The 12721-nt window shown below is 54.3% G+C and overlaps 1 protein-coding gene across 1 annotated transcript in view; it reads right to left on the reverse strand.

Annotated features, from left to right (window-relative positions):
- Positions 1-2579: 2579 nt before the first annotated feature.
- LOC119958277 (chromodomain-helicase-DNA-binding protein 3-like) overlaps positions 2580-12721 on the reverse strand; it is a 110145-nt gene continuing 100003 nt past the window's right edge. Inside the window, exon 34 of the mRNA XM_038786708.1 lies at positions 2580-3031. Within this exon, the coding sequence (XP_038642636.1) occupies positions 2580-3031 (452 nt within the window). The remainder of the gene's footprint in view (positions 3032-12721) is intronic.

The following is a 12721-nucleotide window of genomic DNA, read 5'->3' on the forward strand; positions in this document are numbered from 1 at the left end:
GGAGGAAAATGTCTGATTAGTAAGTTTGCAGACGACACAAAGGTTGGTGGAATTGCGGACAGCGATGAGGACTGTCAGAGGATACAGCAGGATTTAGATCGTTTGGAGACTTGGGCGGAGAGATGGCAGATGGAGTTTAATCCGGACAAATGCGAGGTAATGCATTTTGGAAGGTCTCTGGTGAACCATTGTGTACACCTGTATTAGGGGATGTAAGGTAGGGCCTGTACTACAGGTTCGCCAGTACCCCCTGTCAGCTGGCTCCGCCCACTAGGAGCTGTATAAATATGCGTGTCCTCCATTGATCTGCCATTTTGCCAGCTGCAGCAGGAGGCCACGTATCTGACTGCAATAAAGCCACAGTTGTACCCAATCTGAGTCTTTGTGCAATTGATCGTGCGTCAAGGTCTAATGCAGGTAGGGAATAGACAGTGAATGGCCGAACCCTCAAGAGTATTGACAGTCAGAGAGATCTGGGTGTACAGGTCCACAGGTCACTGAAAGGGGCAACACAGGTGGAGAAGGTAGTCAAGAAGGCAGACGGCATGCTTGCCTTCATTGGCCGGGGCATTGAGTATAAGAATTGGCAAATCATGTTGCAGCTGTATAGAACCTTAGTTAGGCCACACTTGGAGTACAGTGTTCAATTCTGGTCACTGTCATGATATGCAGAAAAAGGGCAGCACGGTGGCCTAGTGGTTAGCACAACCGCCTCACGGCGCTGAGGTCCCAGGTTCGATCCCGGCTCTGGGTCACTGTCCGTGTGGAGTTTGCACGTTCTCCCCGTGTCTGCGTGGGTTTCACCCCCACAACCCAAAAAATGTGCAGAGTAGGTGGATTGGCCACGCTAAATTGGCCCTTAATTGGAAAAAATAATTGGCTAATCTAAATTAGAAAAAAAAAATGATATGCAGAAAAGCACATAATGAGATACAGACAGGCAGCGAATGAACACAGAGAATAGGATATAACCAATCAGCAGGCAGAACACTGGGGGGTGGTGTCCCACTATAAAAGGCACGAGGCACTCACATTCCGCCTCTTTCCACTGGGGACATCTACAGAGTGAGTCAGGGTGTATATATCACATAGCACCTACTGCACGTGGCTAAGAGCTAGTCTGGTTCAGTCAGACAGAGTAACCACACTTAAATTAGCAGAGAGTCGAACTCACAGAGAACTGTGCTAACTGTGTGTCACAGGTTCAATAAATCAGATTGAACTAACTTCAAGGTCTGGAGTATCTTTCAGTTCAAGCTGCATCCAGTTGCAGCCCGTGTTATCTCAGTGTGCTTAACACGACATACCACACCCCTGGTACCATGTCCAGAGTAATTGTCCTTTTATTGAAAGTCAGAGGGATCTGGGTGTACAGGTCCACAGGTCACTGAAAGGGGCAACACAGAAGGTAGTCAAGAAGGCATACGGCATGCTTGCCTTCATTGGCCGGGGCATTGAGTATAAGAATTGGCAAGTCATGTTGCAGCTGATTTCCCCGACTGACACGTCAATGGCAATATTTACGTGGATCAATATTTCTATTTTCTCTTTTCCTTTTCATTCCTTCGTGCTGATATTCCTCCCCCTCCTCGGGAGCTCAGGGTCGGCTCCAGTTTTCCTTGATGACTTTTATTCCAGATTTCACATTCCGCAACCAATAATGAAACAGACCCACGAACGTTCGCTCGAGCCCAAAGCAACACGCCTTCTCACAGCTGGGAAATGTCAAACTGTTCATTCCCTTGCAGCTTTCAACCTTAACAGGCAGAGGGGACCGGGGCGGACAGATCCAGCCTCAGACTGAAGGGACGATCCTTTAAAACTGAGACGGGGAGGAATTTCTTCAGCCAGAGGGTGGTGAATCTGTGGAACTCTTTGCCGCAGAAGGCTGTGGAGGCCAAATTACTGAGTGTCTTTGAGACAGAGATAGATAGGTTCTTGATTAATAAGGTGATTAGGGGTTATGGGGAGAAGGCAGGAGAATGGGGATGAGTAAGTATCAGCCATGATTGAATGGCGGAGGAGACTCGATGGGCCGAGTGGCCTAATTCTGCTCCTATATCTGATGGTCACCATCCTCTGTCCCATGGTCAAGACTGACTGATACGGCCTGTCCTGGGCCGACATCCTGTGGTGATGTTGCTGGGACCCTTGGAGGGGGAGCTGGGGAAACGAGTGAAGGGCTGTGGGACAGGGGGGGGGGGGTGGAGTGAAGGGAGGAGGGACAGGGGAGGTGCGGTCGGCTATGGGGGAAGGATGGGGGTTGAGTTTGGGGGGGTGGGGAATGGAGAGGTGGGACGGGGCGAGAGAGCTGCTGGTGGCCAGGCCTCTCAGTTGGCAACTCGGAGGTGATGAGGTTGCCCTGTGTGCAGTGGCTCTGGAACCCACGTCGGGATGGCCTGTCTGGGAGACTGGGCTCCACGCTCAGTTCCTCCTGGACACCCTCCTCACCCCTCTTGTCAGACGAGGCCGAACGTTCTTGCTCCTGCTCCAACATGTCTCCCCTCTGCTGCATAATGTTGTGTAGGATAGAGCTGGCCAGCGCGATGTTCCAGACCCTCCTGGGGGGGGGGGGGGCGTTATCGGAGAGCGATCCAGGCATCGGAAGCGCATCTTGAGGAGGCCGATGCACCGTTCGATGACACTCCTGGTTGCTGCATGGGCGTCGTTATAACGGGCCTCCGTCTGGGGGCATCCGTCTGGGGGCCTCCGTCTGGGGGCCTCCGCGTCCGTCTGGGGGCCTCCGCGTCCGTCTGGGGGCCTCCGTCTGGGGGCCTCCGTCTGGGGGCCTCCGCGTCCGTCTGGGGGCCTCCGCGTCCGTCTGGGGGCTCAGCGTCCGTCTGGGGGCCTCCGTCTGGGGGCCTCCGTCTGGGGCCTCCGCCTCCGTCTGGGGGCCTCCGTCTGGGGGCCTCCGTCTGGGGGCCTCCATCTGGGGGCCTCCGCCTCCGTCTGGGGCCTCCGTCTGGGGGCCTCCGTCTGGGGGCCTCCGTCTGGGGGCCTCCGTCTGGGGGCTCCGCCTCCGTCTGGGGGCCTCCGGACAGGCGCCATTGGCCACGACCTCAGCGGCTTAACCCTTGTCGCTCCAAAATCAAACCCCTCACCCGAGGGAGCGTCTCCAAGGTGCCGGGACCTCAGACTGTGTCAGGGTGCAGGCGCCGTGTGCGCTGCCAGGGTACTGGACGCAGGCGTGCAGGACTGGCAGGACTGGCAGGGCTGGCAGGGCTGGGAGGATTGGCAGGATTGGCAGGACTGGGAGGATTGGCAGGATTGGCAGGACTGGGAGGACTGGGAGGATTGGCAGGATTGGCAGGACTGGGAGGATTGGCAGGATTGGCAGGACTGGGAGGATTAGAGATAGAGATAGATAGAGAAATACAGCACAGAACAGGCCCTTCGGCCCACGATGTTGCGCTGAACTTTTGTCCTAGGTTAATCATAGAATTTTGGACAATTTATCATGGCCAATCCACCCAACCTGCACATCTTTGGACTGTGGGAGGAAACCGGAGTACCCGGAGGAAACCCACGCAGTCACGGGGAGGATGTGCAGACTCCACACAGACAGTGACCCAAGTAGAAATCGAACTTGGGACCCTGGAGCTGTGAAGCAATTGTGCTATCCACAATGCTACCGTGCTGCCCTTAAGAAGTTAACCTACACTCCCTTATTCTACCCTAATCCATGTACCTATCCAATAGCCGCGTGAAGGTCCCTAACTTTTCCGACTCAACTACTACCACAGGCAGTGCATTCCATGCCCCCACTACTCTCTGGGTAAGAACCTACCTCTGACATCCCCCCTATATCTTCCACCATTTATCTTAAATTTATGTCCCCTTGTAATGGTGTGTTCCACCCGGGGAAAAAGTCTCTGACTGTCCTGGATTGGGAGGATTGGGAGGATTGGCAGGATTGGCAGGACTGGGAGGATTGGCAGGACTGGGAGGACTGGGAGGATTGGGAGGACTGGCAGGATTGGCAGGATTGGCAGGATTGGCAGGATTGGCAGGACTGGGAGGACTGGCAGGACTGGGAGGATTGGCAGGACTGGCAGGATTGGCAGGATTGGCAGGACTGGGAGGACTGGCAGGATTGGCAGGATTGGCAGGATTGGCAGGATTGGCAGGACTGGGAGGACTGGGAGGACTGGGAGGACTGGGAGGATTGGCAGGACTGGGAGGATTGGCAGGATTGGCAGGACTGGGAGGACTGGGAGGACTGGCAGGACTGGGAGGACTGGGAGGATTGGCAGGATTGGCAGGACTGGGAGGATTGGCAGGACTGGGAGGACTGGGAGGATTGGCAGGATTGGGAGGACTGGGAGGACTGGGAGGATTGGGAGGACTGGGAGGACTGGGAGGATTGGGAGGACTGGGAGGACTGGGAGGACTGGGAGGATTGGCAGGATGGGAGGGACTGGGAGGACTGGGAGGATTGGGAGGACTGGGAGGACTGGGAGGATTGGGAGGACTGGGAGGACTGGGAGGACTGGGAGGATTGGGAGGATTGGCAGGATTGGGAGGACTGGGAGGACTGGGAGGACTGGGAGGACTGGGAGGATTGGCAGGATTGGGAGGACTGGCAGGGCTGGGAGGGATTGGCAGGACTGGCAGGATTGGCAGGACTGGGAGGATTGGGAGGACTGGGAGGATTGGCAGGATTGGCAGGACTGGGAGGACTGGGAGGATTGGCAGGATTGGCAGGATTGGGAGGATTGGCAGGATTGGCAGGATTGGGAGGATTGGCAGGATTGGCAGGACTGGGAGGATTGGCAGGATTGGCAGGACTGGGAGGACTGGGAGGATTGGCAGGATTGGCAGGACTGGGAGGACTGGGAGGACTGGGAGGATTGGCAGGATTGGCAGGATTGGGAGGACTGGGAGGATTGGGAGGACTGGGAGGATTGGCAGGACTGGCAGGACTGGGAGGATTGGCAGGATTGGCAGGACTGGGAGGATTGGCAGGATTGGCAGGATTGGCAGGACTGGGAGGATTGGCAGGACTGGCAGGACTGGGAGGATTGGCAGGATTGGCAGGACTGGGAGGATTGGCAGGATTGGCAGGACTGGGAGGACTGGCAGGACTGGGAGGACTGGGAGGACTGGCAGGACTGGGAGGACTGGCAGGACTGGGAGGACTGGCAGGATTGGCAGGATTGGCAGGACTGGGAGGACTGGGAGGACTGGGATGACTGGGAGGACTGGGAGGATTGGCAGGATTGGCAGGATTGGCAGGACTGGGAGGATTGGCAGGATTGGCAGGATTGGGAGGACTGGGAGGACTGGGAGGATTGGCAGGACTGGCAGGACTGGGAGGATTGGCAGGATTGGCAGGATTGGCAGGACTGGCAGGACTGGGAGGATTGGCAGGATTGGCAGGATTGGGAGGATTGGGAGGACTGGGAGGATTGGGAGGACTGGGAGGATTGGCAGGGCTGGGAGGACTGGCAGGGCTGGGAGGATTGGCAGGATTGGCAGGATTGGCAGGACTGGCAGGACTGGGAGGATTGGCAGGACTGGCAGGATTGGCAGGACTGGGAGGATTGGCAGGATTGGCAGGATTGGCAGGACTGGCAGGACTGGCAGGATTGGCAGGACTGGCAGGATTGGCAGGATTGGCAGGATTGGCAGGATTGGCAGGACTGGGAGGATTGGGAGGATTGGCAGGACTGGGAGGACTGGGAGGATTGGCAGGATTGGCAGGATTGGCAGGATTGGCAGGACTGGCAGGACTGGCAGGACTGGGAGGATTGGCAGGACTGGCAGGATTGGCAGGATTCGCAGGACTGGCAGGACTGGCAGGATTGGCAGGACTGGCAGGACTGGCAGGATTGGGAGGATTGGCAGGACTGGGAGGATTGGCAGGATTGGCAGGACTGGGAGGATTGGCAGGACTGGCAGGGCTGGGAGGATTGGGAGGATTGGCAGGACTGGGATGATTGGCAGGACTGGCAGGACTGGGAGGATTGGGAGGACTGGCAGGATTGGGAGGATTGGCAGGATTGGCAGGACTGGGAGGATTGGCAGGATTGGGAGGATTGGCAGGACTGGCAGGGCTGGGAGGATTGGCAGGATTGGGAGGATTGGGAGGATTGGGAGGACTGGGAGGATTGGGAGGATTGGGAGGATTGGGAGGATTGGGAGGATTGGGAGGACTGGGAGGACTGGGAGGACTGGGAGGACTGGGAGGATTGGGAGGATTGGCAGGACTGGGAGGACTGGCAGGACTGGGAGGATTGGGAGGATTGGGAGGACTGGGAGGACTGGGAGGATTGGGAGGATTGGGAGGATTGGGAGGACTGGGAGGACTGGGAGGACTGGCAGGATTGGGAGGACTGGCAGGACTGGGAGGATTGGGAGGATTGGGAGGATTGGGAGGATTGGCAGGACTGGGAGGATTGGGAGGACTGGGAGGACTGGCAGGGCTGGGAGGATTGGGAGGATTGGCAGGACTGGGAGGATTGGGAGGACTGGGAGGACTGGGAGGACTGGGAGGATTGGGAGGATTGGCAGGATTGGGAGGACTGGGAGGATTGGGAGGATTGGGAGGACTGGCAGGACTGGGAGGATTGGGAGGATTGGGAGGATTGGGAGGATTGGGAGGATTGGGAGGACTGGGAGGATTGGGAGGACTGGGAGGATTGGGAGGACTGGGAGGACTGGGAGGACTGGGAGGATTGGCAGGACTGGGAGGATTGGCAGGACTGGGAGGATTGGCAGGACTGGGAGGACTGGGAGGATTGGCAGGACTGGGAGGACTGGGAGGATTGGCAGGACTGGCAGGACTGGGAGGACTGGGAGGACTGGGAGGACTGGCAGGACTGGGAGGATTGGCAGGACTGGGAGGACTGGCAGGACTGGGAGAATTGGCAGGATTGGCAGGGCTGGCAGGCGTGCAGGATTGGCAGGACTGGGAGGATTGGCAGGACCGGCAGTCTCACACACCAACTGCACATTCGGGGAGTGTGTCACCCATCGCCTCCATGTTTCGAGGCTCGTGCGTGGGCAGGGAGGGGCTTGGAGGCGCTGCTGGTCCTGAGGGGTGGGCTGTGCTGATGGTGAGGCCTCTGCCCTGAGAGAGGGGGCAGTGTGCCAGGGAGGGTGCCAAAGGCCACGGTGCATGTTTGGGGTGAGCTCTGCTAGTCCCCTGCCTCCCCTGCAGTGGGGCTGAGCTTCTGATGAGGGAGCTGAGGAGGGGCAGCGCCTGGTGGGTCGGCGTTTGATGCCCACGCTCTTCCCGGTGATGGCTCAGCTGGGGTCGGAGGGCCTGGAGGGGAGGGGCTCCCAAACGACCAGAGGCTCAGTGAACATTGCCAGGACGCAGTGGGCCGTCAGCAGGGTGAGCAGCCAGGGGTATATAAGTAGGACCACAGGAGTGGGTTTAACTAACACATCGCAGTCACGGCGGTCCGATTGGCCATCCCAATCCTGACACCCTCAATCCACAGGCTTGGCACCAAATCGTGCCCCGACACTGCCCCCGTCCCAGGCAGCCATGCCCGACAATTGAGGATAGTTTTTCAGAGCGGTCTCACCTCCTCGCTCCTCCTCAACAGCCCTGGCTCCCAGGGACGGGGGGTGGTGGCGGGGGGTGGGGGGGGGGTCAATATCAATATCAAACGTCAACATCACCGCCAGCGAGGGATTAGAGCAGGCCGCAAACATTGATTTTTCAAATATGCGCTGTGGTGAATGTGATTCACACTATACAGAACATATCGACCAGGCCACGTCTCCGGGGCAGCAGGGTGTTGGTGGGGCTTTCACAGCAACCCCGTGGATCAACGTTGCTGAGCCAGGCTGCCGATCCCACAACCGCGATGATATATCTGTCCCCCTCTCCTTCCTCGAGAGAGATCATCTCTTCCTCCATCCTTTTGGAGGGTAGGTCTTATGAGGAAAGGTTGAGGGAGCGAAGGCTTTTCTCATTGGAGCGAAGGAGGATGAGAGGTGACTTAATTGAGGTTTATAAGATGATGAGTGGGATAGATAGAGTGGGCATTCGGAGACTATTTCCTCGGGTGGATGTAGCTGTTACAAGGGGGCATAACTATAAGGTTCGGGGTGGGAGATATAGGAGGGATGTCCGAGGTAGGTTCTTTACTCAGAGAGTGGTTAGGGTGTGGAATGGACTGCCTGCTGTGATAGTGGAGTCGGACACTTTAGGAACTTCCAAGCGGTTATTGGATAGGCACATGGAGCCCACCAGAATGACAGGGAGTGGGATAGCTTGATCTTGGTTTCATAGAATTATAGAATTTACAGTGCAGAAGGAGGCCATTCGGCCCATCGAGACTGCACCGGCTCTTGGAAAGAGCACCCTACCCAAGGTCAACACCTCCACCCTATCCCAATAACCCAGTAACCCCACCCAACACTAAGGGCAATTTTGGACAGTAAGGGCAATTTAGCATGGCCAATCCACCTAACCCGCACATCTTTGGACCGTGGGAGGAAACCGGAGCACCCGGAGGAAACCCACGCACACACGGGGAGGACGTGCAGACTCCGCACAGACAGTGACCCAAGCCGGAATCGAACCTGGGACCCTGGAGCTGTGAAGCCATTGTGCTATCCACAATGCCACCGTGCTGCCTACCGTTTCGGACAAGGCTCGGCACAACAGCGAGGGCCGAAGGGCCTGTTCTGTGCTGTACTGTTCTCTGTTCTATCCTCCAACGAGCCAACAGCAGAAGACGAAGAGAGGAGAAAAAAAAAGAAGGGCGGTGGAGCATCTCGGGGAATCCCAGCGTGCTTTGCTTCTGGGGCATGCATAGCAAGATCCCAGTAACAAGGACGAGGTAAATGACCAGGGGACTCTTGGTTGGCTACTTGAGCCCAGGAACCCTCGTAATCCCTCACCATGAGGTAAAAGTCCCTCTCCGATGAGTCAGAAACATTGAATAAAAATGTTGTCTAACGAAAGGAAAATGGAACAAATCTGGGCTGTTTAGCACAGGGCTAAATCGCTGGCTGTCACGGTTCGATTCCCGTGACAGCCTCCCCGAACAGGCGCCGGAATGTGGCGACTAGGGGCATTTTACAGTAACTTCATTTGAAGCCTACTCGTGACAATAAGCCATTTTCATTTCATTTCTTCCTGCGATTGGAAATTTGGAGGAGGCAGAACGTTGTTTTTACACACCTCATTTGCTTGTCTCCGTTCCACCTCTAGTGATCATACAGGGTCAGTGCTGAATGACGGCAAACTCACATTCTTCCCCACAACCTATTTCCTTCCTCACCCACTCAGTGGAGCAGGAGGGAGCCTCGAAACTCCCCAGGGCTCCATCGAAACTCAATCTCACGTCCCATCCTTACTGATGTGCACTGCTAACCTAAATTTATTTGGGGCAGCAGGGTAGCATGGTGGTTAGCATAAATGCTTCACAGCGCCAGGGTCCCAGGTTCGATTCCCGGCTTGGGTCACTGTCTGTGCGGAGTCTGCACGTTCTCCCCCGTGTCTGCGTGGGTTTCCTCCGGGTGCTCCGGTTTCCTTCCCACAGTCCAAAGACGTGCGGGTTAGGTGGATTCGAATAGAAGAACAAAGAACAAAGAAAAGTACAGCACAGGAACAGGCCCTTCGGCCCTCCAAGCCCGTGCCGACCATGCTGCCCGTCTAAACTAAAATCTTCTACACTTCCTGGGTCCGTATCCCTCTATTCCCATCCTATTCATGTATTTGTCAAGATGCCCCTTAAACGTCACTATCGTCCCTGCTTCCACTGTCTGTGTGGAGTTTGCACATTCTCCCCGTGGGCATGAGAGAGGAACTGGTGAAAATCAACTGGAAGCAGACCCTAGCAGGGAAGACAGTAGAGCAAAAATGGCAGGAGTTTGTATGCATAATTGAGGACACTGTACAGAGGTTCATCCCCAAGAAAAGAAAGATTATCCAGGGAGGGATTAGACAGCCATGGCTGACAAAGGAGGTCAGGAAATGTATCAAAGAAAAAGAGAGATCCTATAAAGTGGCCAACAGCACTGGGAAATCAGAAGATTGGGAAGGCTACAAAACAAACAGAGGTTAACAAAGAGACAAATAAGGAAGGAGAGGATCAAATATGAAGGCAGGCTAGCCAGTAATATAAGAAATGATAGTAAAAGTTTCTTTCAATACATAAGAAACAAACGTCAGGCCAAAGTAGACATTGGGCCAATTCAAACTGATTCTGGAAGGCTAGTGATGGGAGATGAGGAAATGGCTGGAGAACTTAATAAGTACTTTGCGTCTGTCTTCACAGTGGAAGACGTTAGTAATATCCCAAAAATTATAAAGGGTCAGGGGGCTGAGTTGAGTATGGTTGCCATTACAAAAGAGATGGTGCTAAAAAAGCTAAAAGGTCTTAAAATTGACAAATCTCCTGGCCCCGATGGGCTACATCCTAGAGTTCTGAGGGAGGTGGCTGAAGAAATAGCGGAAGCGTTGGTTGAGATCTTTCAAAAATCACTGGAGTCAGGGAAAGTCCCGGACGATTGGAAGATCGCTGTTGTAACCCCCTTGTTCAAGAAAGGATCAAGACAAAAGATGGAAAATTATAGGCCAATTAGCCTAACCTCGGTTGTTGGTAAAATTCTAGAATCGATCGTTAAGGATGAGATTTCTAATTTCTTGGAAGAGCAGGGTCGGATTAGAACAAGTCAACATGGATTTAGTAAGGGGAGGTCGTGCCTGACGAACCTGTTAGAATTCTTTGAGGAGGTGACAAGTAGGTTAGACCAGGGAAACCCAGTGGATGTGGTCTATCTGGATTTCCAAAAGGCCTTTGATAAGGTGCCACACAGGAGGCTGCTGAGTAAGGTGAGGGCCCATGGTGTTCGAGGTGAGCTACTGGCATGGGTTGAGGATTGGCTGTCTGACAGAAGGCAGAGAGTTGGGATAAAAGGTTCTTTTTCGGAATGGCAGCCGGTGACCAGCGGTGTCCCACAGGGTTCAGTGTTGGGGCCGCAGCTGTTCACCATATATATTAATGATCTGGATGAAGGGACTGGGGGCATTCTAGCGAAGTTTGCTGATGATACGAAGTTAGGTGGTCAGGCAGGTAGTGCTGAGGAAGTGGGGAGGCTGCAGAAGGATCTAGACAGTTTGGGAGAGTGGTGCAGGAAATGGCTGATGCATTTCAACGTGAGAAAATGTGAGGTCTTGCACTTTGGAAAAAAGAATCCAAGCATAGACTACTTTCTAAACGGTGAGAAAATTCATAATGCCAAAGTACAAAGGGATCTGGGAGTGCTAGTCGAGGATTCCCTAAAGGTAAACATGCAGGTTGAATCCGTGATTAAGAAAGCGAATGCTATGTTGTCATTTATCTCAAGAGGGTTGGAATATAAAAGCAGCGATGTGCTACTGAGCCTTTATAAGGCTCTGCTTAGGCCCCATTTGGAGTACTGTGTCCAGTTTTGGGCCCCACATCTCAGGAAGGACATACTGGCACTGGAGCGTGTCCAGCGGAGATTCACACGGATGATCCCTGGAATGGCGGGTCTAGCATATGAGGAACGGCTGGCGTTCCTGGGATTGCATTCATTGGAGTTCAGAAGGTTAAGGGGAGATCTAATAGAAACTTACAAGATAATACATGGCTTAGAAAGGATGGACGCAAAGAAACTGTTTCCGTTAGGCGAGGAGTCGAGGACCCGTGGGCACAGCCTTAGAATTAGAGGGGGTAAATTCAAAACAGAAATGCGGAGACATTTCTTCAGCCAGAGAGTGGTGGGCCTGTGGAATTCATTGCCGCAGAGTGCAGTGGAGGCCGGGACGCTAAATGGCTTCAAGGCAGAGATAGATAAATTCTTGATGTCGCGAGGAATTAAGGGCTATGGGGAGAATGCTGGGAGGTGGAGTTGAAATGCCCATCAGCCATGATTGAATGGCGGAGTGGACTCGATGGGCGGAATGGCCTTACTTCCACTCCTATGTCTTATGGTCTTATGGTCTTATGGTCCCTGCTTCCACTGTCTGTGTGGAGTTTGCACATTCTCCCCGTGTCTGCGTGGGTTTCGCCCCCACAACCCAAAAATGTGCGGAGTAGGTGGATTGGCCACGCTAAATTGCCCCTTAATTGGAAAAAATAATTGGGTAATCTAAATTTTAAAAAAAAAACTATCGTCCCTGCTTCTACCACCTCCTCTGGCAGTGAGTTCCAGGCTCCCACTACCCTCTGTGTAAAAAACTTACCTCGTACATCTCCTCTAAACCTTGCCCCTCGCACCTTAAACCTATGCCCCCTAGTAATTGACCCTTCTACCCTGGGGAAAAGCCTCTGACGATCCACTCTGTCTATGCCCCTCATAATTTTGTAGACCTCGATCAGGTCGCCCCTCAACCTCCGTCGTTCCAGTGAGAACAAACCGAGTTTATCCAACCTCTCCTCATAGCTAATGCCCTCCATACCAGGCAGCATCCTGGTAAATCTCTTCTGCACCCTCTCTAAAGCCTCCACATCCTTCTGGTAGTGCGGCGACCAGAATTGAACACTATACTCCAAGTGTGACAGCTGCAACATGACTTGTCAATTTTTATACTCACTTTTTATTAGAAGGCAAAAATATTAAATGAACAGGTAGACATCAATATTCTCTCTCCCGCCCCCCACCCCCCCCCCCCATGGATTGGCTGTGATAAATTGCCCCTTCGTGTCCAAAGATATACGGATTAGCTGGGGTTACAGGAATAGGGCGAGGGGAGAGTGGGCTTAAGTAGAACATAGAACATAGAACA

Source organism: Scyliorhinus canicula, chromosome 29 (assembly GCF_902713615.1).
Source record: "Scyliorhinus canicula chromosome 29, sScyCan1.1, whole genome shotgun sequence".
Taxonomy (NCBI): domain Eukaryota; kingdom Metazoa; phylum Chordata; class Chondrichthyes; order Carcharhiniformes; family Scyliorhinidae; genus Scyliorhinus; species Scyliorhinus canicula.